This window comes from Amblyomma americanum, chromosome 3, assembly GCF_052857255.1.
Source record: "Amblyomma americanum isolate KBUSLIRL-KWMA chromosome 3, ASM5285725v1, whole genome shotgun sequence".
In the NCBI taxonomy this organism is placed as follows: Eukaryota; Metazoa; Arthropoda; class Arachnida; order Ixodida; family Ixodidae; genus Amblyomma; species Amblyomma americanum.
In genome coordinates this window covers 208,670,352-208,695,124 of record NC_135499.1, presented here as the reverse complement: position 1 = coordinate 208,695,124, position 24,773 = coordinate 208,670,352, and the positions used below count along the sequence as shown (strand labels likewise).

The 24,773-nt window shown below is 46.6% G+C and overlaps 1 protein-coding gene across 4 annotated transcripts in view; it reads right to left on the bottom strand.

The window, feature by feature from the left end:
- Positions 1–24,773, bottom strand: part of Ubr3 (Ubr3 ubiquitin ligase) — a 98,236-nt gene that overhangs the window by 46,245 nt on the left and 27,218 nt on the right. For 2 of the 4 annotated variants that reach the window (XM_077659807.1, XM_077659806.1), the window contains exons 8-18: positions 23,217–23,350; positions 22,682–22,774; positions 20,300–20,455; positions 18,259–18,440; positions 13,641–13,774; positions 10,303–10,448; positions 8,627–8,793; positions 8,260–8,407; positions 5,929–6,027; positions 5,228–5,501; positions 3,873–3,950 (exon numbers count right to left, since the gene is read on the bottom strand). In XM_077659807.1, the coding sequence (XP_077515933.1) occupies positions 3,873–3,950; positions 5,228–5,501; positions 5,929–6,027; positions 8,260–8,407; positions 8,627–8,793; positions 10,303–10,448; positions 13,641–13,774; positions 18,259–18,440; positions 20,300–20,455; positions 22,682–22,774; positions 23,217–23,350 (1,611 nt within the window). Of the gene's footprint in view, positions 1–3,692; positions 3,951–5,227; positions 5,502–5,928; positions 6,028–8,259; positions 8,408–8,626; positions 8,794–10,302; positions 10,449–13,640; positions 13,775–18,258; positions 18,441–20,299; positions 20,456–22,681; positions 22,775–23,216; positions 23,351–24,773 lie in introns of all 4 variants that reach the window. The other 2 variants (XM_077659805.1, XM_077659804.1) reach the window with 1 other exon arrangement.

The window sequence follows — 24,773 nt, the reverse complement described above, 5'->3', positions numbered from 1 at the left end:
ATCAAAACAAGGAGCAGAAAGACGCGTGAAAGCTTGCAGAACACGTAGAGAGATCTGCCCGTCGCATAAAGAGCAGACGATCTATGACCGCTTTGCACGCTGGCAGCCAATGGCATGGGCGAAATCGTGCCACATGATTTAAAGGTCCAGTGAAAGCTCTTGGTTTTGGCGGTGAAAATGCTATCGTTGTTATTAGTTCCCTGGAGCTTATGAAGCGACAAAGATGACTTTGGGGAGAAAAACCACACACCTACTGCCGTGCACAAGCCCAATGGCGTGCAACGTCGCGATTTGACACATCACGCGCTTGAAAATGGGTCAGATGTGCACTTTTTCTAGCCACTTTGAGTGCATTAAGCTAGTTTTTTTTAATAACTGATTATTTCCAGCTCTGATTTTTTTATACATGAAAGAGGAAGGATAAAAGTTTTCAAACAGTTAATAACACAAAATTAATTTTTTAAATGAACATCACCGTTTCTTGACTCGTGTCTTCCCTTAAGGGGGGACACGGGTCTTTCGGGCCGAAAAATCTCGAAAAAATCAGTTTTTAGAAAATGTTATTTTCGAAATCAGCAATCATTTATCTACCTCTCTGTTAAATTTCTCGCCTCTAAGGTCAGTATTTTACTCACAATACCAATTTATATAATCCATGTCGCCCGAATTTGAGCTGAAATCGGCGCCGAAACAGCAGTATTTCGCAAAGCGTAGCTCCCGTTTCATGCGCGGCACCGCAGCCATCTTGGTCTCATTTGAAAAAGCCGCCTTTCGCCTTCAATTTCCCGCCACTACGACTTCCGTTCACCCATTGGTTGCCGAGAAAATAGCAAAAAAGAAAAGGTAGTATTCAAAATTCTATTGGCTGCCGCGGATCACGTGACAGCAGGTCGTCATCCGATTGGTGGAGCGGGCTGGCAGCGTCTGCTTGACGTGCCCGAGCCGCGGGGAGGCGCGACTCTTTGTGCCGGACCGTGCAGTGCAAGAAACGCGCAGCGATGCCTGGTTCAGCGCGCAAGGTGCACTCAAGGCATAAATTCGGCAAGAAAAGGAAGAAGTCACTGGTCGATAACCTCAAGAGACGCCCTGCTGTGCGCCCTGACAATGATGAAACTCCTGCGCTGAACGATCGTGTCGGCGAGGCCGCGCAGGTAGGCCTAACGCGCTCCGCAGCACGGGAAGCTGTAAGCGGCAGCGCCCGCATCCGCCGTGATACAGTGATGCTGGAGCCCTCAGATGTGCTCCAAAATAAGATGAAGACTGAACAAAAACTGCGAGAACTCGCCTCAACTCCAGCAACGGAGCGGAAGTCTCGTTGTTTACGTGACGGCAGCACGTCGGACTGTCTGCTCGACGAGGCAAGCTTCACGATCGTTTGTTTGGAATCGCTCAACAGTTTGTTGAAACTTGTGAAGTGTAAAACGTGTGGCGGCAATGACTTGAGCTTCGTAAAAGATGAGCGAGAATACGGCCTTGCCGTTAAACTTTCTCTTCAATGTGCGAGCTGTGGAGACGCATCGTCTACATGGAGTTCGCCGCGGGTACGTGGCGATCAGAAGATCAACCCTTTTGTGGTGAATGTGCTCGCTGCTCGTGGAATGCAGAGCACTGGTAACCAGCAGACAGCTCTAAATGACATTTTTTCATCGCTGAACGTTTCGCACCGCGGTCTCCACAATAAAACGTGGCAAGACTATGTGAAAAAAAAGTTGACACCTGCAGCAGCTCGTGCAGCCGAAGAAGTTGCACAAGAGTGTGCGCGGTCAGTTCGAGAACTTTATAATGAATTGGACCTTGGGAACCCCGGCAATATTGCAGTATCATACGACGGCACTTGGATGACACGCGGCCACACATCCCACATTGGTGTGGGAACCGTCATCGAACTGTTTACCGGGCTTGTGCTGGACTATGTTGTATTGTGCAACTTCTGTGCCGGCTGCGAGCGAGGCCCAAAAGGTGACCCATCATACCAGTCCTGGAGGGCTGGGCACCTATGCCAAAAAAACTCAGAAAAAAAGGCTGGAGAGATAGAAGTTGAGGCAGCCCTTATTCTTTTTGAAAGGTCGTTGAAGAAGTGTGGCCTTCGCTATACCACAATGCTTTCGGACGGTGATAGTCGGGCTTTTCTAGCTGTGCAAGAGGCAGATGTGTATGGATACATCAAAGTAAAAAAAGAAGACTGCATAAACCACGTGCAGAAACGTATGGGAACAGCATTGCGGACTTTGTTGTTCAAACACAAAGGTGCCGAAAACCTTGGAGGAAAAGGCAAACTGACAGGCAGCCTCATAACAAAGTTAAGCTCCTAGAGGCAGATGTGTATGGATACATCAAAGTAAAAAAAGAAGACTGCATAAACCACGTGCAGAAACGTATGGGAACAGCATTGCGGACTTTGTTGTTCAAACACAAAGGTGCCGAAAACCTTGGAGGAAAAGGCAAACTGACAGGCAGCCTCATAACAAAGTTAAGCTCCTATTATGCCTGGGCTTTAAAATCCCATAATGGGGATGTAGAGGCTACGCAGAAGGCTGTGATGGCCACCTACCACCACATTACCTCTACTGATGAGGCATCAAACCATCGGGACTGGACTCTTGGTGCCAGCAAAATGCGGCAGCAGCCCAAGGCGAATCTGCTCCAAAGCATCGGTACAACATTCCACCCCATGTTGCTAAAGCATTGCTCCCTGTCTATGAGCGACTGTCGGATAGGAAGCTCTTAGAGCGGTGCCATAGCGGTAAAACCCAAAACAGTAATGAAAGCCTACACTCTTTGATATGGGCCTTGGCACCCAAAGAGCGCCACGCATCATTGTTTACTGTTGAGGCTGCCGTGGCTGAGGCAGTAATGCGGTTCAACGCAGGCAGCAAAAGAACTTCTGCAGCAATATTACAGGAACTGGGCCTCAATACGAATGCTATGAGCGCAAAAAGAATGCGAGAGAAGGATGAGCGCCGAGAGCAAAAGTGCGCTCAAAAGCATTCCATTGCGGAAAATATTCAAGGAGTGCTCAAGAAGCGGCACCTGGATACTACTGGCAATCAAAAGGACTACATTCCTGGTGGCTACTAGCCATTTCCTATTGTAAATATATTACTGCACTTGTAAATATTTATTAAACTGTCCCCTGCTTGTTTTTGGGGCTTTTCTCAAAATGCATATGGTTGACTGCTAGCAGTCTTGAGGCCTTGATATCTCAGCAACCAAGTCACATAGAGCTGAAATTTTGGTTGCAATGGAAAGCCTAATGTATGCTGTGTGAAATGATGGGAGCAGATTTTTTCATTTTACCTTAAAAAAATAATTATTTTCGTTAATTTACCATTACTTGGTACACACATTTTTTATACTGAAATTCAGAAGGTTGTAAAATGAGTAATAATTGACATATCAAAAATCTGCTCTCAACATTTCATAATTCACTATTCTGGCTATCTAACCATGCCTTAAAATTAATTTTAGATGAAATCATTATTTTGCTATTTGGGCCTCAAACAATGGGCATTAATTGTTAATTATCTTGAAAACTAATTGGCCTACACCTAAAATAAATGCATATTTGAAATCAGCATAAAAATTTGAATAAGTCTATGCATTTTTATTAAGATTGGTCAAAAAACAACAAAAATAGCTTTAAGACCAGTGTCCCCCCTTAAGGACTAGCGAGCAGTTGTGTATGTTCTCACCGGCCACCGCCACGACGGCCGTACTGGTGCTGCCACTGGGCACCAGGGCAGTGCTAGTACTACTAGGTGCTGGCAGAGCTGGTGGTGAAGGGCCAGCCAGGGGTAGGTAGAAAGGTGGTGGTGGGCTGTAGAAAGCTGGCACAATGGTGCCAGCCTCAGGGTTCACAGGAACCAGCGCACCTGCATCTGCTGTTGGTGCAGAGGGAGGAAGAGCCAGTTGCTGGCCCGATGGTGGCAGCTGAGGTGCACCGCCATTCCCTGCAAAAGCACCGAGGCACTCTACAGATGCACAAACTAAACAAATAAATGAAGCAGCTACTGAAGGTGATGGCACACCAGCAATGCATATTCACTAACCATGCTCTCCTCCATCAGAGGTTGGTTGGTATGCAGGGTTCAATGTCCCAAACCTGCATGTGAGCTATGAAATGTGCGAACATAGATAGCTATCAATTAATTTCAACCACCAGAGGCTCTTTAATGAGCACTGGCATGGCACAGCACACGGCGATTGTTACATTTTGCCTTTATCAAGATGCAACCTTTTTAGGTAGGCTTCGATCCGAAGACTGGTCTAAGCAGCCAAATGGCAAAGCAACAGAGCCACTGCAATGGGTCCTCCATCAATGAATACTTTCATTCACAGGCACCGAGGACCAAATGCCAGCTGCAAGACATTACAAGACACTAGGCTTGTGCAAATATAGCTGTTTTCTTGGTTAAAGGCAAATTCAAAAGTAAGCAATAATTTGTGTCAGATATTTCAAATGCTTTTGGTGCATAAAAAGGGAGAACAAATGGATCTACTAGACACTTTCAGAACCATTTATTCCCCTTGCAATTTCTTTTAGTGACCGCTAGAGTGGAAAGTCATCTTAACTGAGGTGATGTCACTTTTTGCTGGCAATGCTGTGCGAGGACGCCTATCTAAGTAGCATCTGGCGCTCTCTCTTCGTGGACTCTGGAGTCACCACCAGCAAGCCTTCAAAATGATGCCAGAAATTCTGAGAAGGCCTCTCCCTGATCTCTAGAAAGCATCCAGAGTTGCCACCTCTCTGCTGACTAAATTGTACTGCTTTTATGATTGCTTCTGACAAAGTTTTTTTACAAAATTTTACTGTTTTTATAAACTAACAAGGTTTGATTGTATAAGGAGCTGATTTTTTGCAATCAGATTGTCTGGCTGTAGGGAATCCGACTATGCCGATTCCATTTAAATCCAAGATGGCGTCTTTCACAGCGGTGGAGAACTGGTTGGTTGTGCGATGCCTGATCGCGTCTATATTAAGCCAAAATAACAAACTTTCTCTTGAAAAACTATCTTCACAGTATTGCTGACATCTATTTTAGTCCGAAAAATCAAACTATTACACTCCACAAAGACAGAAATATCGGTTGTGAAAATCTATGCGTTACTATTAAGGTGCGCGACGGTTCCTCAGCGAAGTCCGAAATATCGTGCAACTCTGAATTATTGGAGTGCGAAAAATCGGTCCGCTACTGTAGCAGAATGCAGCATCAATGGCAACGCTTACCGTTGCCTTCATTCGGCCCTGTGCCAGCAGTGAGCTCAGGAAAGCTGCCGCTGGCCGGTGGGAAGAGAAAAGTGAAGCCATCCTCGCCTTCCTCGAGCAAATCACTAGGCTCCTGGTCCACTTCCATGTCCTCGACACCCGATGGAACGAGCGCCGTGCCCGCTGGGAGCAGGACTGTCTTGATTGTGCGCAGCATATTCTGCACTACGCATGTCTCTGGGAACCATTCTGACAGACACAGGTCTGTCACCTCAGGAACCGATGTAAGCTCGTCCTGGCCAAAAGCAAAATTACGTAATTAGATGCACTCAAAACTGACCGACATCATCACAAGTCTGCTCCATGCACTCACAAGAAAACGGGTGGCTGTAACATGTACATACTGAATCAGTCTTCACAAGTCAATCAGAGCACAGGGTATCTGAACCAGTTGGGAGCTTCTTCCCCACAGCCTGGTTTCACAAGTTTTTTTTTTTACTTTCTTTTTTTTTTAGAATGGGCAACTATGAATCATGTACTTCTCAAAGTTTTTATTCCCCAATACTTGTTCAGGCACTAAAATGGTTAAGTGCGAGCTAGACGATGCACAAGTATAGACCTAAATGTCACTAACTGAATGTTGCATCATTGAGCACACACAGCAGAAACAAGCAAAGCAGATCTTTCCTGTGGAGGCCTAGAGAGTAGAGTGGAATGCTTACCTTTGGAGAGACGGAGTGCGGATGAAATTGGAGAGCCATCTCCAGGAGGTAGACAGTCAGAGCCACAACCTGCTCTGGAACTTCTGGGTCTCTCAGAGCCTGGTTTAAAAGAACAAAAAAAAGTCACAAGTCTAGCACGCCACTAAGTGTAGGTGTAAGCAAGAAACATTTGCAGTGGGCAGTTCAGTGCCATCTGTCGCTATGTGAGGAAACTTGGGTATGTTATATCTATAGTGAACTAGATAGGGGTAGTGGGGCGAGGGAGGCTGGAGAGCAGCAGCGTCGGTGAGGCGAAAACCACGAAAACCTTGAGCCGCTGCGTGGTGGCGCTAGTGCACCTTTCACCTGAAAGCCGCGCGCCGCTCCCTGCTGCGAGTAGTGCCATGTTTACCGGTTGCCTGCAGTTTCCGATGCACGTTTCGCGTTTTTTATTTTTGTGCCGTATACAGAGATAAAATTAAGAGATGAGTGACAGTGAATGTAATTAAAGGGCTTGCTGAAATTCACTTCATCCTAAACTTTTTTAAAAAGATGAGAGTATCAAACGCTTCACCTGCAAGAACAGATTTGAAGAAAAATGTGGCAGCATATGACTGGGCCTCAGTAACAACTTTCCTGTAATTTAGGCACATCGTGAACGAATTTTCTTCAATGTGCACAATTCAGCCAGTTTGGATATTCACTCCCATACATTTCTGGCGCTCTCTTTCTTCATGAATAAAAACTACTCGAAAAAAAATACACATGGTATACAGTTATCTGCGAGCATAACCTGCAAGCTCAGTTAATGAACTTGAAAACTGCTAGCCGAGGTTTCGATGAGCTCACAACAACTCATCCTAATGTGGCATAAAAATGAGTGACTATATATTGAAATAAACATGTAACCCTCGCACGTGTTCTTTGGCTGTCCTCTGTGCTTTTTCATGCTCTGTTGTCTGCTTGAAAAGCCCTGGTATGGCCGTTAAGCTGTTCTCACAGTGTTAGCCAAGGAACATTAGTAGAGATGCTCAGAAGATTTGATTTTATTCGATTTGCCGCAGGCTACGTAGCAGACAGCATTCTGAAACTTAATCCCGGCCGGCCGCGGCAGACACGTTTCGATGAAGGCGAAAGCAAGGCACCCAAGTACTGTTCAATGTCAGTGCACATTGAAGAACCCCTGTGGTGGCCTAAATTCATGCTTAGCCATCCACTATGGCATCTCTCATAGCCCACCTGTTGCTTTGGGGAGATAAATCACATATCTCCCATACATGTTGGTATACTACAGGCATCCCCTTCCCGACGACAAAAGACACGGGCACGTTTAATGGCATTAAGTGCCTAAAAGTACACTCAGCAGTGTGCATGGGGTCGACGTATGTGCCCATCAAGAGATTATACAGTTTCACTACAGCGCATAATTAATAACGTACTCACCAAACTCATCAGCACATCAGAACTCTATACCAACGGCATCCAGTATGTTGTGGCTCGTATGGGACACTTATTTTCCTTTTTCAATAATGCGTGTTACGTCACTCACAAGCTTCCTTTTATGTGCCCAGAGGTCTGCCCTTTAGCGTTAAAGAACGGCCCGTCCGCCAGAAAAATCCAGTGTCGGCGTCAGCATTGTGAGCGAAAAATAACGAGCATGGCTTTGGCAGGGGGTCCTCAGAGAGCAACCTAGGAGGCAGGTGGGTCACCTAGGTCACGCGACCTTGCAGCGTCATCACAATCTGCCCGCCGGATAGTGAGCAAACTGCCTACCGTGGCAGGTGACAGTGACATTAATGATTGGTCGCTCAGGAAGCGCAACCTGGGCCGCACAGGCCTACCGCTGGGAGCACCTGCCATCACAAGGTAATGGCGTATTGCCTAACTGCTGCATCACTGCGCCAGAATGGGTATGAGGAATCCCTAAGATCTGTGAAAGTAATGTACAGGATGACCTGCATATATGGGAATTACGCCATTATGCTATCGTGTCATATGCTTAAGGTGAAGCTTAAGTGTGCCATCCCAATTTTTGTTCGATGTATGAGTGCAAAGCAAATATTGCGCTATTCATGTCAAAGCTGGAGACTAATTTAAGCGCCGGGTTTAGAGCAGTGTATCTTTATGATAGTCGATCGAAGCACTACTTTACGGTTTTTGTGCATTATCTTAATAATTTTTTAATAATTTATCTGCATGTTTTTTTACTACCTCACATGACCCAAAGAGCAACTCAGCTATCGTTTGATTGATGAAACAGAAACCGGAACAGCGCCAAGAAGAAATTCAATTACAAATGACAAGTAAAGGAGAGGAAAAGGGCACATGAAGAAGGCCCTACTCCCAACTGACCTTGTAGAGAATGACAAACAGAGCAGCCTGCATGGTCTTGCACTGAAGCAGCTGACGAGGGTCCAGCAGCTCAGGGTGCACGTTGCGTGGCATCCGGAAAGGGGGCCAAGGAGTTGCACTGCCCTTCAGTCGGCCAGACTGCCGCATGCTGGAAGGCAATACCAAAGCCACCACACTGAGCACAAACAATATGCCAGACAAGTGAAAGAGAAAGGGGAGCTACGTTTCCGCTGGAGGGACACTTTCAAGCCTCACTCACATGGCTGAAAATGCTGAACACTCTAATATGATGGTACACAAAAAAAAGGAACAAATAGCCTCCCACAGATGCACATACACTACAGGGACATGCATCACAGACACTCACAAAAGCGTGTATCGGTCCATGGAAGCTTGGTAGTCTTTCCGGTGCACAGCACGCAGCTGAACATGCACGGGGTCGTACTCGCGCTCCCACACTGAACTCCGGGGCACGTACATGCCCTGCAGCAAGTTGCCGCCAGCTTCAAAGTTCGGCTGCTTATACAGTGCCACCTGGATCCAGAAAGGAAAAAGCAAACAGTCACCAATGAGCTAGTTAGAGGAAGACCCACAAATACTCCCATCCACAGAGCAAAAACCATCATGAAAGTTATTGCTGGTCAGTATGAGGTTGCACAAATCATGGTTTCACTAAATATATCAAATACAGAGCCATTTCTAGGAGCCTTTCTCTGTCCCCTCTCTATTTATCAGTTCTGTTCATCTCACTAATCTAACCGCTTTCTCTCTGGATCTCATTCTGTGCTGTCATTTAAAAAAAACAGCTCCACTTATGATGCATGCTCGCTGTTAAAATGGATTCAACACCACCATCTCAACATGCACTAAAACAATGGCATCCTCCCTCCGGACATTGTGCAAATGGGCGCTCACTTTAACAGCAAATGTGCAAATGACAATCCCACACGGAAATGACAGGGGTCAAGTTATTATTTTTTTTTTTCCACTTTTCTACTCCCTCTCTCTCCATCTTTTTGTTGTTCCCTCTTTGCTCTCATACTCGCTCCGAGAGTGCCCTGCTGATTAGCAACACAGTAAAGGCTCTGAAATTAAATGATAGTAATCCTTTTCCTTTCTTTCTGACCATGCTCCTGATCGTGCGCTTTTCATAGGCAAATGCACCACGACTTTCAGTTTGCTGCACTTTACGTACGTGCACACAGTGCTGAAGCCTGGCCATGTCCTATGTCTACAATGCATTCACCTCAGGCAGGCACGAAGGCATATGGTACCATGGAAACAGAAAATTCAGCACTTATTTATCTGCGCACACACCACCCACTGCACTTGCCTTGGGCAGAGTCATCACCCGGAGCTTTTCTTTCATTTTTTGTTGTTTCTTGCTTTGCGAGTGCCCTGCACTCCACAAGTACTGCTGTACAGTGCAGCTGTAGCTTGTGGTCTGCTGAACAACTTCACTTTAACCGAAACATACATGCAAAAAGTTCATACTAAGCAGGTCTTTCTCACTCAGAGTCTGTGGAAAGCAAACTATCATTCTTACGCTGTTTCTTATATTTGAGAATTAGTTTGGTTTGGTTTGTGGGGCTTATCATCCCAAAGCTGCACGTGGACTATGAGGAATGCGTAGCAGAGGGCTCCGGATTATTATCAACCATGAATTATTTCATCAGGGGCCCTTTAACATGCACTAACATCGCGCAGCACACAGAAGAGGCAACAAAGTAGGCACACGTTCCAGCACATGCACAGCAGTCCTAACTAACCCAGTTTAGTTGGCATTATTTATAAATACATAGTAATAACTATAGCAGGCCCCAGGTTCTTTACTGCGATGCACACACAAGGCCACGGGCAGGTGCATCTTGTCAGCTTTCAAAGGACCCCAAAAAATGCCTGTCACCTCCTCAGGCACCCCAGTAATCACTAAAGAAAAGCACAGCGCTAGAGAACCAGGAACAGATCATAGGAAGCTGGGCTGGGCTGCTGAGAAGAAAAAAAAAGGTAAAGGGGTATAACAAACTGACAACTAGTACGCACGTCTTCAAGGAAGGCCTCGAAGTCCCGGCTGTGGGCGCTGGTGCCACACTTCTCGGGCAACAGGTCCATCAGCTGGGAGTGAGTCCGGTCCCCCATGCAGAGCAGACTCACCATCTCCTGCCGTGTCACTTCCGCCTCGCTCATGCCTGCAGGAGTGCATTTCAATTCACTCAGGGAGCAATGGAAGTACTACTTCTCTCATCTACTTGGGAGTGACTGGCCCTTCACAGGATAACAGAAAACTAGTGAATGAACATTTATAAATCTCCAGGCAATATTCAGTCAGAGATAAACACAGAGCTGCACTCACTAAGTGAGCCTGCCTGTTTCCAATTTACCTGTAGACAGCTTTGTATTACACGGCTGTGCAAAAAAGCAGTATATTTATTGCCCTTGGCAAAAGTTTGAACTCGAGCAGCAGGACATCTACGTGCTTCATGCAATGCCTTTGGAATAATCTGTGCTACCTTTTCCTGCTGCAGTTGAACCCCTCTGCAATAATATGTGAAGGACCCACAAAAAAATTTCGCTGCTGAGACCGCCTAGATTGGGCTAGGACCACTGTCACTTTGCCATTTACGCACCTGTGCCTGCACTAGGCATTTGCACCAGAAAGGAAAATAAAGGAATGTTGTTACGATGTTTGCCTGCATTGCAAAAGCAAGACTCGCGTGCAAGGGCATCGCATGGTGTGCTTTCTGCTAAAGCATGCCGCCACCGGCAAACCAGGCGACAGCAGATTGGATTTGCACCTCTCGCTTGTTGTAGCTGGGCCTAATGTGTTCCGCACTGAAACCGCAACCAAAGCAATTCGGCACTTGGCACTGCTTATCATAAAAAGGCTTAATGCTGCTGACTCATAACACCGAGATAATAAATACACATGAAATGAGCATACAGCTGGTTTTCATCATGCCTTTGTCAGTGAAGCGAGCAAAAAGGCGGGCCAGCCGAAAGCCACCTTGCACCGACGACCACAGGTCGCACACAGTCACACGCACACAGTCACACACACAGAGTCCGAGCCATTGGCAAAACTGTCTCATTGCATTGTTATGCGCACACATCTGCACATCAATTCAGATCCCACAGGTGATCTCAGCGGTGCCACTGAAAGTGAATATATTGACTTTGGCGGCCATTTTTGGTGAAACCAAATGAGGTACCGTAAAAACCCGCGTATAATACCAGGTTTTTTTTCCTATTATTAGCATCCTAAATTTACACCTCGTACTATTTGCGTATCCGAACAAAAATTTTCGAAGTTGTGCTCGAAGCTATCGTTTCGTTATTGCTACATGGCTGCGGCTTAGCATTGTTATTATGCTGGCTACGGCTTGGCTTCCTTACCTTAGCGCCACGGTCCCACAGTGGCCACGAACGCCACAGCATCGTTTCTTTGTTGTTGAGTCGAGTGCGCAGCTTGACAGCGAACATGCTCACGTGTAAACCACACTTCACGAAGTGCATGTTTTTCATTTTTCCATAGTGAAGGAGCAAGATGTCAGGGCCACGAAAGCAGTACTCGGCTGTTTTCAAGCAAAAGGTGATTTTAGCTGCTGAGAACATCAGCCACAGTGCGGCCGGGAGGCAGTTTGGTGTCACCGAGGGAAGCATTCGCGAGTGGCGACGACAGAAGGAAGCCCTTTTTACATGCAGAGGGACGCGAGAAACTTTCACGGCCCAAAGAATGGCACATTGGCCATGAGGAAGACTGGATGAACGAGGGTCTTGTCCTCGACTCGATGAAGTCCGTGTGGTGTAGGCGGCCAGGTGCACTGTTGTCTTTCCCGTCCATCTTCATGCTTGATGCGTTTCGTTGCCATTTGGCAGACTCTGTGAAGAGGCTGCTACGCGACTGTGGCAGTGAACTCGTCGTGATCCCGGGTGGGATGACCTCACAACTGAAGCCTCTTGTTGTTTGTGTTAACAAACCCTTCAAGGAAGCAGTCAAGCGGTGCTACGCAGAGTGGATGCGCTCCACAGAGTGGATGCGCTCAGGTGAGCCTGCAGTGACGCAGACCGGGTGGCTGAAGTGGGCATCGCTAGCCATGCTGTGCAAATGAATTGTGGACGCGTGGACGACCATCCCAGAGGACCTTGTGCGCCGCCCTTATAAGAAGTGAGGTTTATTGAACGCCCTCGATGGCACAGAAGATGAGTACCTCTAGGATGATTTGGTGGACAAAGAAATGTTCAAACAAAGCACAGCTGACGATGAAAATGATTGAAGGGCGGGGCCTGATTTCAATAAATGTCTCCTCCGTGCTTTCGTCACTCGTATTATTCCCATTTTGCATCTCTAAAACTTCACCTCGTATTATATTCGGGTTCATAACATATGCGGGTCTTTACGGTATTTAACTCTATTTGCATGTTTAGACGTAAAAACAAAACAAAAATTGGTTGCTTGCTTGCAAAACCTTCATTGTAGCAGAACCATGCTCCTAAAATTGTTGCCCAATTGTGGGGCACATAATTGCATTGCCTTACAGAGTTTGCTGATGCGAAATCGAAAATATACTTCATTGCTGCGGAAATTTCGTTGCAGGACAGTTTTTTGTAGTAGGGTTGGGCTGTAATACCTTCCATGGAAGGCAGCCACCACGAAAACAATAATACAGTAAATGCCGTTAAACAGTAGTCACTCAAACACTAATTCCGCTTGGGAAGTAGCTGCATGAAATCCTCTGCTCAGCTTCCACTAAACTTCATATACTTGATGCCCGCTTAGGGCATAGTGGCCTATCGCTAACTTCCCATTTAATGCATACCTGCTATCGCATATGAGGCTGAAGGAGTCCCTCATAAAGCGGCTACAAACTATGCCATCCACTGCAAAGGACAATTCCCTGGTGCTTCTAATGCACTGTTGAAAGAGACATGCCGGCAGCATGGTGCAGCATGCAACGAGCATAGCTGCAGCTGACGACGCCCAGAGAGAGGGCACTTTCTCCTTCCATCACTGGGACAGCCAGTGCAACCCCCCTATTCCACCCACCACCATTCCGTTCGCAGGTCCCAGTGCCAAAAAAGTCACTGTCCTAACAGTGCACATGTGCCCATTGCTATAGCCGTAGCTGTCACTTGACTTGGCTTCTCTGCAACACGGCTCCATAGTTCAGAGAGTTTAGACGGGCTGCAGCAAACTTTCATTTTCCTCTGTGTGCCGCAGTCACCACTGCATCATTGCTGAACGAATGGCGTCACTGCGCAGCTGATTCGACCTTGTCTCATGCTAATGGGTGTGAAGAAACTATGCTTGATTCTTGGGTGTTGAAAAATTTTTTTTCCCAGGAGGTCACTATGCGCAAAAAGAAAAAAAAGGAACTACGCACCCAAGTTGGTGCGAATGCCGAAGAGCATAGCGAGAAAGGTCAGCGCAGCCTCCAGCATGGGCAGCACCTTGTCCGACTCCAGATACGAGTTTCCTTGCTTGGGTGACAGCGACAGCCACTCCCACACGTGGAACCTGTTGGATGCCAGGGGGAAAAGTGACAACAGCATGTAAGCAGCTTTATTCCTTGTATCTGGAAACTATAGAGCTAACGTGCTTCAAAAAGTGAAGCTCCCGCCTAGGTGACAGTCAAAAAAAAAATTTATTCGTGCACAAAAATAAAACTGATCAGTGTGCATGTATTCAACTTTGGAATTTGAATTGATTATAAATCAATGAAAGCTTGCAAATTTACCGCTCAAATTCTGAAAAAATTCAAATGCCATATAAAAAATCTAGTCAATTCAGTCACTCAGACCACGAAAAATGTTCAAATTGACCGGGTTTTTTTAATTAATCGAGCACAGCAAAAAAAAAAAAAAAATGGGCCCCGGGCAAAAAAATTGCTTTGCGGGAACACGCTACCTTTATTTCAAGAATTTTTCGATTTTCGACTTTTCGCCATGAAAAGATGACCCCCAACTCAAAGCCTTTCCTGGCCAAAAAAAGTTGACTCCACCACATAGGAGTCAACACACACGGTGCCCCTCTCTCCGCTTCATCCCACCACTGTTTTTTGTTTCGTAGTTCCGGGAAATGACATCACGGCACACGCGCAACTCAAAGCAATAAACACCTAACGTTGCAATCACAAGGACAGCAGGCTGAAACCAATGGAGACCAAAAGCGAAAAAAACGGCGCTCCACCCTGCCGTCCATACTCGCATGTGGTGAAACTAGCGGCAACATGAACTGTAAACGATCCAGTAGTTTCGGATTCAGGAGCGAAGCATGCCATGGAGATTATCAGAAGTTTTCTCTTGCACTGCCTAGCACTCGTCCAAGGAAACGACCACCAGAGCGAACAAATGGTATGCAGCGCGCGAGTCCTCAGGAGTGCAAGTTGCCGCCACAGCTCGCTCAGTTTGTTGCTACAGTCAGTCAGACCACATGACAGTATGAAAGACAGGATGGAGCACGTTTTTTTCGCCCTTGATCTCCATTAGCTTCAGACCCTTGTCCTTCCCAGGTGAAAATTCTGGTCTAAAGGGGCTCTAATAAAGTTGCGGTATGCCTGGGATGTTAAAAGCATGCTGGGATGTTAAAGCATGCTGCTTGAGGAAATATTGTGCCGCAAGAATTTTTTCAATGTGCTTTGTAGAAGCTGCGTTATCTGTAGTCTAAGTTTGAATTTCAGCGTCTTCGCGCCTTTCTCTCCCTTCTCGCCAATTTTTGCATGCTGGAAGGTCGGCGCTCCTACACCAGCCCCCACCTCCGGGAGCGGAGATTCCCAGACCCGCCAGAGCTATGCGGCGTATTGGCCGCGGCCATGGTAGCTGCTTGACGCCACCTCTCATCTTGCGTATGCAGGTGCGAGCATGAAAAAGTCGCCAGGAAAGGCTCGCCAACTTTCGCACGTGATTGTGGGTCCTCTGCTGCGTGTAGAAGTGTATTATTTGGCTCAGGTTTTCATAATAACACAACGCAGTGATTTAGCAAGTTGATGTGCTCTCCTCGGAAGGTGTTTCAGAGCCCATTAAAGCCACAATTTCAAGTTGATTCAAGTTGGTTCCCAGTTAGCTCCCAGTTGACTCCAACTCGAACTCAGCTGGGAACCAACCGGAATCAACTTTCAACCTTCGTTTTGGTGCAGTTTTGGTGCATTACGGCCCTAGTTGCCTATATGGCATAAAACCCAACACAAAATGACACAACACAACTGGAATCAACTGGGAATTGTTACTTATACCATTTTGACCAGTTAGGATTTTCGCCTGGGTTGTGACTGCACCATTAAGCGTCTATTGCTTTGAGTAGCGGGCATGCCGCGATTCAATCCCGCAGGAACTACAAGACAAAGTGCGGTTGGGTGGAGTGGGGTGCGTCACTTGTAATTGGAGTAATTTTTTTTTCCTTTGGCCAGCAGGGGCTACAGGTCTGAGGGTAGACTAAGTGGCAGTACAGTTAAACCTGGATATAACGAAGTTGAAAAAAAGTCGGGGATTTTTCGTTACATGCAGGTTTTCGTTATATGCAGTTTTTGCAAGAAGACCCGAAAGGACAATGCAGAATGAAAACCAAAATAAAATAAATGTAGGTGAAATCACCTTGAAAATGTTTACAGGAAATCCAACTACTCGAAGTCAATAACATAGAGAAACGTTCCATGATCGCACTGGTAGTGCCATTGGCGCAGCAGCCGCCGCCACCTCCGTCGCGGCGGCCGCGGCTCACACAACGCCACTACGAGAGGGGTGGGGAGAGTGGGAGAGGTGAGGGCACCGGTCGAGCCAAAGGAGAGTGCACTCGGTCGCGCAGCTGCCACAGACCGCGAAGGCACATGCTTCTTCCCGCACGTTCCCTCTCTCGGTCTGCCTGCCGCCATTGCCCCAGGAAACGGACTCTTTGCCTTGAGTCGCTGGTGCTCTCCACCGTACCCGCTCCCGACACGCAACAGCTATCGGCACCGGAATTATGCGATCAACGTGCCGCGCAACGGCGATGGGCGCACACTGCTCGCGCCTTTTCGCTTTTGTTATGCCCCATCATTTTTTGCTGCTTCCGAGCATGAACTGTTGTAGTGCCACGTGGTATGGTGTTCCAAAAGCGAAAGCAACAGAGATGCACCGGCGGCGCTGGAGCACGATGCATTGAGTCATCTGCGACTGCTCGTTGCGATCGTTGGCGTTCCTCATGTCAGTTCGTGCTTTATTGTCGTGAAACTTTTCTCCCAAATTTCGTAATTCAGCACAACCTAACAGATGGTTGGCTTAGCGAGTTCATTATATCAAGGTCAACCGCCACTGCACGTTCGTTACATGGAGGTCTCAAATAAACGCACTTCACTGGGGGCGGCATTGCGGCATCAAAAACTTCGTTACATCGAGGAATTCCCTATATGGAAGTTCGTTACATCCAGGTTTAACTGCATATGGTAATCGCAAAGTTTGTCCAATAGAGGTAGCAAGTTCCCGCTACAAAATTTATTGTCTGGGTCCCATTTTTTTGCTGTGCTCAGTTAATTCGAATATTTTCCGCAGTCCCAGTGACCGAGTTAACAAGGCTTTACTTGTTCAGTAGAATCTCGTTACAACAAACTTCACAGGACCGCTGAATTTAATTCGTTATTTTGAAATATCGTAGTACTGAAAAACCATTATTTTCATGTCAGTAATGCATCACAGTAACTAAAATTACGTACCTTTGCAGCAGATTTACGTGTTGGTAAGTAAATAATAAACAATAACACTGGGCACAGTTTAACTCCAATTTATTGTTTGAAGAAGTCTGTTATCTTCTTCTGGCAAGTAGACGAGAAGCGCTGCAGGACGAACGCCTCCACATCCTCGACCTTCCTGTGCACGTTATCGGGGACATCTTTGCAGCGCCCGAGGAATGCTCGGGTCTTCTCTAGAAAGACTGGGACATCCGAGCGGGAAACAATCTCTTCCTCTTCGTGCACAGATCCAGTATCGGCATCGTCTTTGTCGCTACTACATTCTTCTTCCTCACGCACTTGATTCAAGATGTCTTCGGTGGCGAGCTCCGCGGATGTAGCTGCCGCGCTGTCGCTATCCACATAATTCGAAAGTCGCTGTCCACGGTAGTTGCCCAGCCGCAGACGTTTTCTTGATGGAGCCAGCTGCGACTCTTGATGTAGTTTTATGATCTTGTCCCGATCTTTGAGCACTGTTGACGGTGTGATGTCAAGCTCCCTGCACAAGTCCACTTGCTTTTTTCCATCATTCAGCTGCGACAGAATGTCCGCTTTTTCTTTAAAAACTGGCGTCGCTTCTTTTTAACGCGGGGGACAGGAGAACTCATTGTCAGCAAAGCTAATGCACAACACAATCACAGCGCCGATAACTTTGCAGATCCTACCATTTGCTGTCAACATGGTGACAGCGCGCTGAATAGGCTTACGACTACGGCGCAGTATGCGACCACACGCTGGATGATGGACGGATGATAATGGCCTTACCCTTTGTATCCGGCGGCAGCTTGCGCCGCCTGGCCTATAATCATTCAACGCGACACTCGCGTTTATGTCAATGCTGCTGGGGCTGTATCCATTGCAACGGGTTTCCCAGCGCATAGCTGCTGCTTCAGATGATGATGATAGGTGTCAGATTCAGGGATTTGGTACGAAACTTTGACGGAACTTCGTAATAACGAAGCGTCTTGCGACAATTGCGAGATTAAATTACATACGTTATTCTGAAATATTCGGTAATCTGAAATTCGTAGTACTGAAAGTTTTTTACATTGAACATATAGGCATTTTGGTGGGGATTTAAAAAAAGTCGTAAATCTGAAAATTTCGTTAATCTGATGTTCGTAGTAACGAGATTTTACTGTATTTTTCTTTCTCTCCAAAAAAAGCAATGACTCGGTAGCTTTGGTTCTTGAATGGCAGTAGCACACATGCACAGGCTACCATTCAGGAATGCAGAGTGCACAGACTGCGCCCTTCACAACATGTGCGCAGACTGTGAAGGAGCACACATGCACGCACGCACCTCTCAAAGACTGTGCGAATGAACCAGTCGGGTTCAAGGTTGGTAGCACACAGCTGAAGCAGGAAGAGATCTGCATCCACCATAGAGTTGCAGAAGTGGCACTGGATGTAGGTCATGGCCTGTCCCTTGATCTGCAGTCCATTGCGTGCCCAAAGGCCGCACAGGATCTCGTGGAATGCCACCTGCATGGACAAACACACATCAACATTGATGATGAACATTAATTTTGATACCATAAGGGCAGCTTTGGCCAGAAAGCACGAAGGCCCAAGGTATTTTGGTCTACACAAGGTGCAGACAGAGAGCCAATTCCAAGCATTTCGCCCCATAGAAGACGAGCACGAGGCCAGTGAAAAGCTTGTACCGACTCTTGTATCAGCAGTAAGTACCAGACAGCACTGGGGATCGAACTCTGTACCTCCTTCATGCGAAGCAGATGCTCAAATCACTAGGGCACGGCCCCAGTGTCACATCAACATTGAGCAAGCTCGCCTGCATTACAGTGACTCAACTGTAGTCGAAACAGCACACGCACAAGAAAAGTGGCAAGGTTTCTAGTTATATCACACTACCAGTAACATTACAGACTAAAAGTGTGCATACAACAATGTGGCTGCAACTCAAAAGTAATGTAATAGCGTAGCGATTACATTCTTCAACTCCTTGCAGCAGCAATTCATGGGCATAAAGTATAACCTTGTTACGAAGGATCCAGTTTCAATGGATAGTCACCGACTGAAAATTTTAATCCCTGATTTTTCAGACATGCTTGATAATTTGAACGTTTTCCTGGTACCACAACATGCCCCATAGAGCTAATGTATAAAAGCAATTGAAATTTAAAATGCATTTCAACTGATTGCTTGCATTTTTTGTACCTCTCCACACTCCCCACAGCAATGGGCCACTATATACCATCACGTACAGTCGCCAACCACTTTTTCGGACTCAGCGGGGCCCGGAAAATGGTCCAAATAATCGAAGAGTCCGAAAAATCCATGAAATTCAGAAAATATCACTTTGCTGCTAAAACTGGCCTCAAACATCGTGGATTTCGCCATTTCTCATGTTCCATTTGCAAGCGATAATCTTAGATTGTACTTGAACCAGAGTCAAGCTTTCGTCATGTCCGAACCACCTCATATCACCAATAGCAACCAATGCTAGAGTTTGTAATGCATGAGTGGGTCATGTCATGAACGCACTTCAATGCATACCCACTGCTGTGCGACGCGAGAACAGTGCTTCATGGGGCAACGATAGTCTCAAAGACCGAGAACGATGATAGGATACTATGCTAGAAAGGCACGCGCTATGGGTTCCCTCTCAGTCTTCGCAAGCACTATTGCTCATGAAAACAGGCTGTTCTTGCTTCGTGCAGCGTATGCATTGCAGAGCATTCGGGCATGGCCTGAGGCTACGTCACAGTCTGGTATCAGTGATGTGAGGTGGTGCGGACATGACAAAAGCATGACCCTGGCTTGAATATAATCTAATATTATCACTTGCAAACAGATTGAGGGAAATGACGAAGTTCACAATTTTTTTTTTAGGTTCACATATTTTTTGGACCGTTTGATTATTCTGACCATTTTTCGGGTCCCATCAAGTCCAAAAAATCGGTCGGCAACTGTATGTGCAAATTTGGGGTTAATTTCAGTACAAACTTATCTCTGTTCTTAATGCACAAACAAAATTTGTACAAATGTATACCAAGCGTAGAAGTTAAAATGCTGAAACAGCTAAATAAGTTCCCCTGCATATGAGGATCAAGTAAACAAACTTCTCTCTCTAATGAACTTCTTTCTCAAAGCCGGTACATTAATCGGATTACCAGAGCCTCACAAACAAAGCCAGCAGCATCTCCAACTACAGAGACTTAGTTACCAAAGTTTTCCACAGCAGGAATTGTCGCATGGCAGGAAAGCAATTATGAAATAACAGGAAGGGCATCAAGTGAATGTGCATTTCGCACACGGCCACAAACTGACTTCCCAGATACGATGAAGAGACCAGAGAGTGAAAGGTGCCAAAGCCATACCATGGCCTGAAGTGGGTGGGCCATGAGGGCCCTCAGGGTGTCCTTGTCTGGCAGAAGCTCCACCAGGGTGGCCCCCTGCCTTGTCACTGCTTGGCACAGGAACACCGCATAGTAGCGGTGCAGCGGCAGGTGAAACGACACCTGGTGGGGGTGTGGCTGGGCAGAAAGAAAAAGAAATGAGTGCCTCCCTCTTTTGAGGGGCATGGACCACAGCAAAATATAACGTACAGAAGGCACGCCTCAATAATTTACTTTTCCTTTCCCCCTCCTTCTTAAATCTCCAACTTAACCCGCATGCCGAAACTTTAGAAATTTGATAAAAATTAAAATATTTTTAGATGTAAACTGCTTATTTCACTTCATAATTCAGAACCATCCTTTTATTTTTGGAAATAATTTTCTCAACAGAGACATTCGAGCCATCCTACAATGCAGGATACTAGAAAAACTCGTTAATTTGTGGTAAAGCTTCAAACATTTGACACAGACTTTAAAATCACATTTCTCAACATGCGTGGTAGTCTCAGTTATATTTCTCCATACATTCTTCTACTTGTCGGCACCTGGAAGAAGCTTCCTAGACAGACATCGGATTACAAGTTGAAATTTATTTGTCTATATCATCATCCGAATCCCAAATCCCACTAAAGCACACGATTAAATAATGTTACAAAACTAAGAACACCAATCACGTCAGAGGTTCAGCCCCGGGGCGGCACCGCCCGCACCCCCGGCAGTGTTCCTTCCATGCCTCACAGATTGCCACGAATCAGCATCGCACACAGACGCATTCACACTGCAGAACCACTGTGCCAGGGGTGGTATGAAGGCTCCCAGTTGGGCCTCATCTGCGCGTCCTCCAATTCTTGGAAGAATTTTTCTTGTTGTTGCTGCTCTCATCAGCGCCGCTGGCCCCGTTGCCTGGCCCCGTTGGTTAGGTGCGAACCACTGTGTATCACACCCGCGCAAGGACATCAGTGCTGTTTACCTCACTAACCTCAACTCACGGCACCCCCCCGGAGCAGCACAACCACCAAGACAGCGGGGCCTTCACACGTGAAGCTCTGATCCGCGCCCTCGGCTGGCACTTGGGGGGGGTTACTGGCACCAGCACTAATCCCCTTAGGCTCCGGAAACAACTTGCCACTGTGCACATGCCGCCACCACGGGTAGATGGCTTATCAATGCCCCCGCATGCTGCTGCTGCTTCTATCGCATGAGCTCGTCTCGCCGCCACATCCTCTGCTGACCGGCTGTACCCGAGGGCGCCGAACGTAACAGCCTTCTTTAATTACTGATTAGTCATGAGAGGTTGCTCGGATTGCTCAACTGCAGCACCACTGCGCCAGGAGTGGCATGCGGGCTCCCAGCTATCTGTGGATGTAAAAATAAAAGATGATCAATTCCCCACTTACGGGCCGTTAACCAATAAACGCTATCGCGTCATACCGTTAAGGCGGAGCTTAAGTGTCCCCTCCAGTTTTAGTGCACTTTTCCACGTGCTCATCACTTGTAAATAAAAAAAAAGAGAAGTGTCTGTTGCCGCCCGCCACTGTCCTGGGAAACTGACTTATCGCCTCGTGGTGCCGGCAAAGCACCTTTAGTTGCCGCTCCCCACTCCCGCCATGCATCTGCTGGCGGCACCTAATCGTGTGAGCAACCGAGAGGTAGCAATGGGCGCGTACTGATCGTCTTGTGCCTTCACTGATATGTTCATTTGTTTTGTGCTTCTTTTGGAGATGAACTGTTGTAGTGCCACTTTGTGTGATGCAACAAAAGTGAAAGCAGCGAAGGCTGCCATGTTTGATAAGCAGAGGAGCCAATCATAATGGAGCATGGCACACTGTGCCAACTGCGTTCTCTCATTGCAGTTGGAGACATTCCCTGTTGTATCATCTTGAAACATTCGCGTAATTCGGCCAAAGTATCGCAGCACCAGTTAATGGATAGTTGGCGTGGACAGTTCGTAACATCAAGGTCGACTACCCCATCACCTTCATTACATGCAGTTCTCAAATACACACTGTTCTATAGGAATAGCATTGGGGAATTGAGAACCTTCATAATAAAGAGGAATTCGCGACATGGCGGTTCGTTACATCCAGGTTTAACTGTATCGACGTCACTAGTTTGAATCAAGTAGAGGAGAAAAAAAAGATGCTCAGTTTTTAAATCAAATGTTCTCAGCAATGAATGTGTCTTTTGATGCCGAACAAGCACAACATAACCAGAAAGAGCCACGGCATTAATTTTTACTAAGAAAAAAAATTGGATCCCGTTGTCTTGAGTGTCCTTTCAAAACTATGGCCTGTCAAAGCTGAAGGCGTAATACGTGGCGATGGGAAAGTGATGTTCACATGGGTCCCTGGCACACAAACTCACCGTGTCAAAGTGGGAGAAGCCGATGCTGTCAAAGAAATCCTCCAGTGCCATCAGACAGTGCTCAAGAACCTTCTTCGACAAAGGCAGCGTTTCCTGCAAAAGGAGAAAGAGTAGCATCAACACCGCAGCCCTTTCATTGATGCTCTGCCAGATGGAACAGGCAATATAAACTGTTCCCAACCAATGGCAGTGTTTGTGGTTGAAACACTTGCGCCCCCCTCCCCCCTTTCATTTTTTCAGAAAAATGGAGGGAATGATTAGGCATTATTGAATATTGGTTATACTTGTTTAAATATAAATAAAATATAAAATGTCAAGCAGCAATGTGTATGAAGGCATGTCAAGGGCCAATTATTTTTTTTTTTTTCTGCCTCAAGCAAACTACTACAACAATGCACAGTGAAATAAATGCACGGCGTCCTTGTTGTCACACTGTTTATGACAAACCAGAAAAATGTCCCTATAACAAATGAACATGCACTGCTCCCCTGGCATAAGTACAAGAAACACATGCGGAGAAAGCGCAAGTGCCTACCTCATTCTTGAGGTGTGAAATAAGAGCCCAGAGGGGTGTGGCCGATGCTTCCAGCTCAGCTGAGAAGGCTGCGTAGTACGTGTTGGGCTCGAACTCCACGTGCTGTGCCAGTTCCCGCTGGTTCACGTTCATGCCTGTTGCAGAGCCACGAGGAATCAGAAGGAGGAGATATGACAGCTAACATAATGGTATCAGGATGCACAAGGACCAAAACATATGAGGGTTTGTAGAACAGGACAAGGGAGGCACCACCCTCCTGCACACTTGGCCTCTTGGCCAATCTTGACTGGCAACACACCAGCACTTTGGGCGCTCTGGCCAAGCAATACACTCAAATGGTATCAGTCCAAGCAATCCGCAACAAGCAAACAAGAAAATGCTTCTACTGACGAGTTGGTCACTCCCACTCATTAATCAAGCAACTGAATATTAAATCCAATTAATGCTATTTTTCTACCTTCTTGGACTATGAGCATCACAAGCAGTATTACAATAAACCACAGTTTAAAACGCCCTTCTCCACTGCTCTAAAGAAAGCAATACCAGACACCACAGAAGCCGACAGAAAGTAATGAAAGATGAAAAAAGAAGGTCTCCTATAGACTTCAAATTCATACTCAAAGATACCAGTTGAGGTACCTCTGCATACACAGGGCACCGGTACTTTCTTAGTTTTCTATACCTGTTTTTTTTTCATGCGGACACCGGCGAAAAAAAAAGGCAGGAGTGCGTTGTGTAAAATGTGCTTCAAGAACATTGGCTGTTTCTAACACATCCGCGCCACTACCGATGATATGAACATGTGAGCCGTAAGTGCTGCTCGCACATCACTGACACACGATGGCCACCCGTGCGGTACACACTGCAAGCAGCGAGCAGCATGCAGCCTGCACATTGCTGATGCCGCGATCACCAGCCGCACGGCATGCACCATGAGCAGTGGGGCGCAGTACTCACAGTAAGTAATGAGCGGCGGTGCTTGGCTCGTGCATTGCTGATGTTGCAAGTAAGCAGTGATACGCAGCAGTAAGCAAATCCTGTTAGCTGAAAAATTATCTGCAGGAATTTTCCCATGCTTCCGCAAATGGATTTTGTTCGTTTTGAATGATACAAATTTCAGATGATACGTATATTTCTTGCGACCACGTGACATTTGTGTCATAGAGATGCTGCTTGAATGCTTGAACGGATGCTGGTTACACTTCAGATGGATTCTTTATGTCACACAGATTCAGACTGAATAAGAATTACAAGAATAGATGAATAGGAACGGGAGTTATTCAATGAAGAAATTTCAAAATACAAGCAAACAAAATGCTGCCCTCAACTCGATTTTTGCGCAGCTTCCCATTCCCATTTCACTCTCCCAATGACGATGCTTAGGGCGACCAATCAAAACAGCCTATCTGAGCACGTCACGGAAGTTTGCAGTCCATGGTAGCCTGTTCTCTGTAACTCGTTCTTGCCAAGGCTGGCAGCGCCGTTTGCATTGTTACAACAACCATGTGAACGCCCAGCTGACCCAGCGATACTTCATCGTCACGTCGACGGCACAGA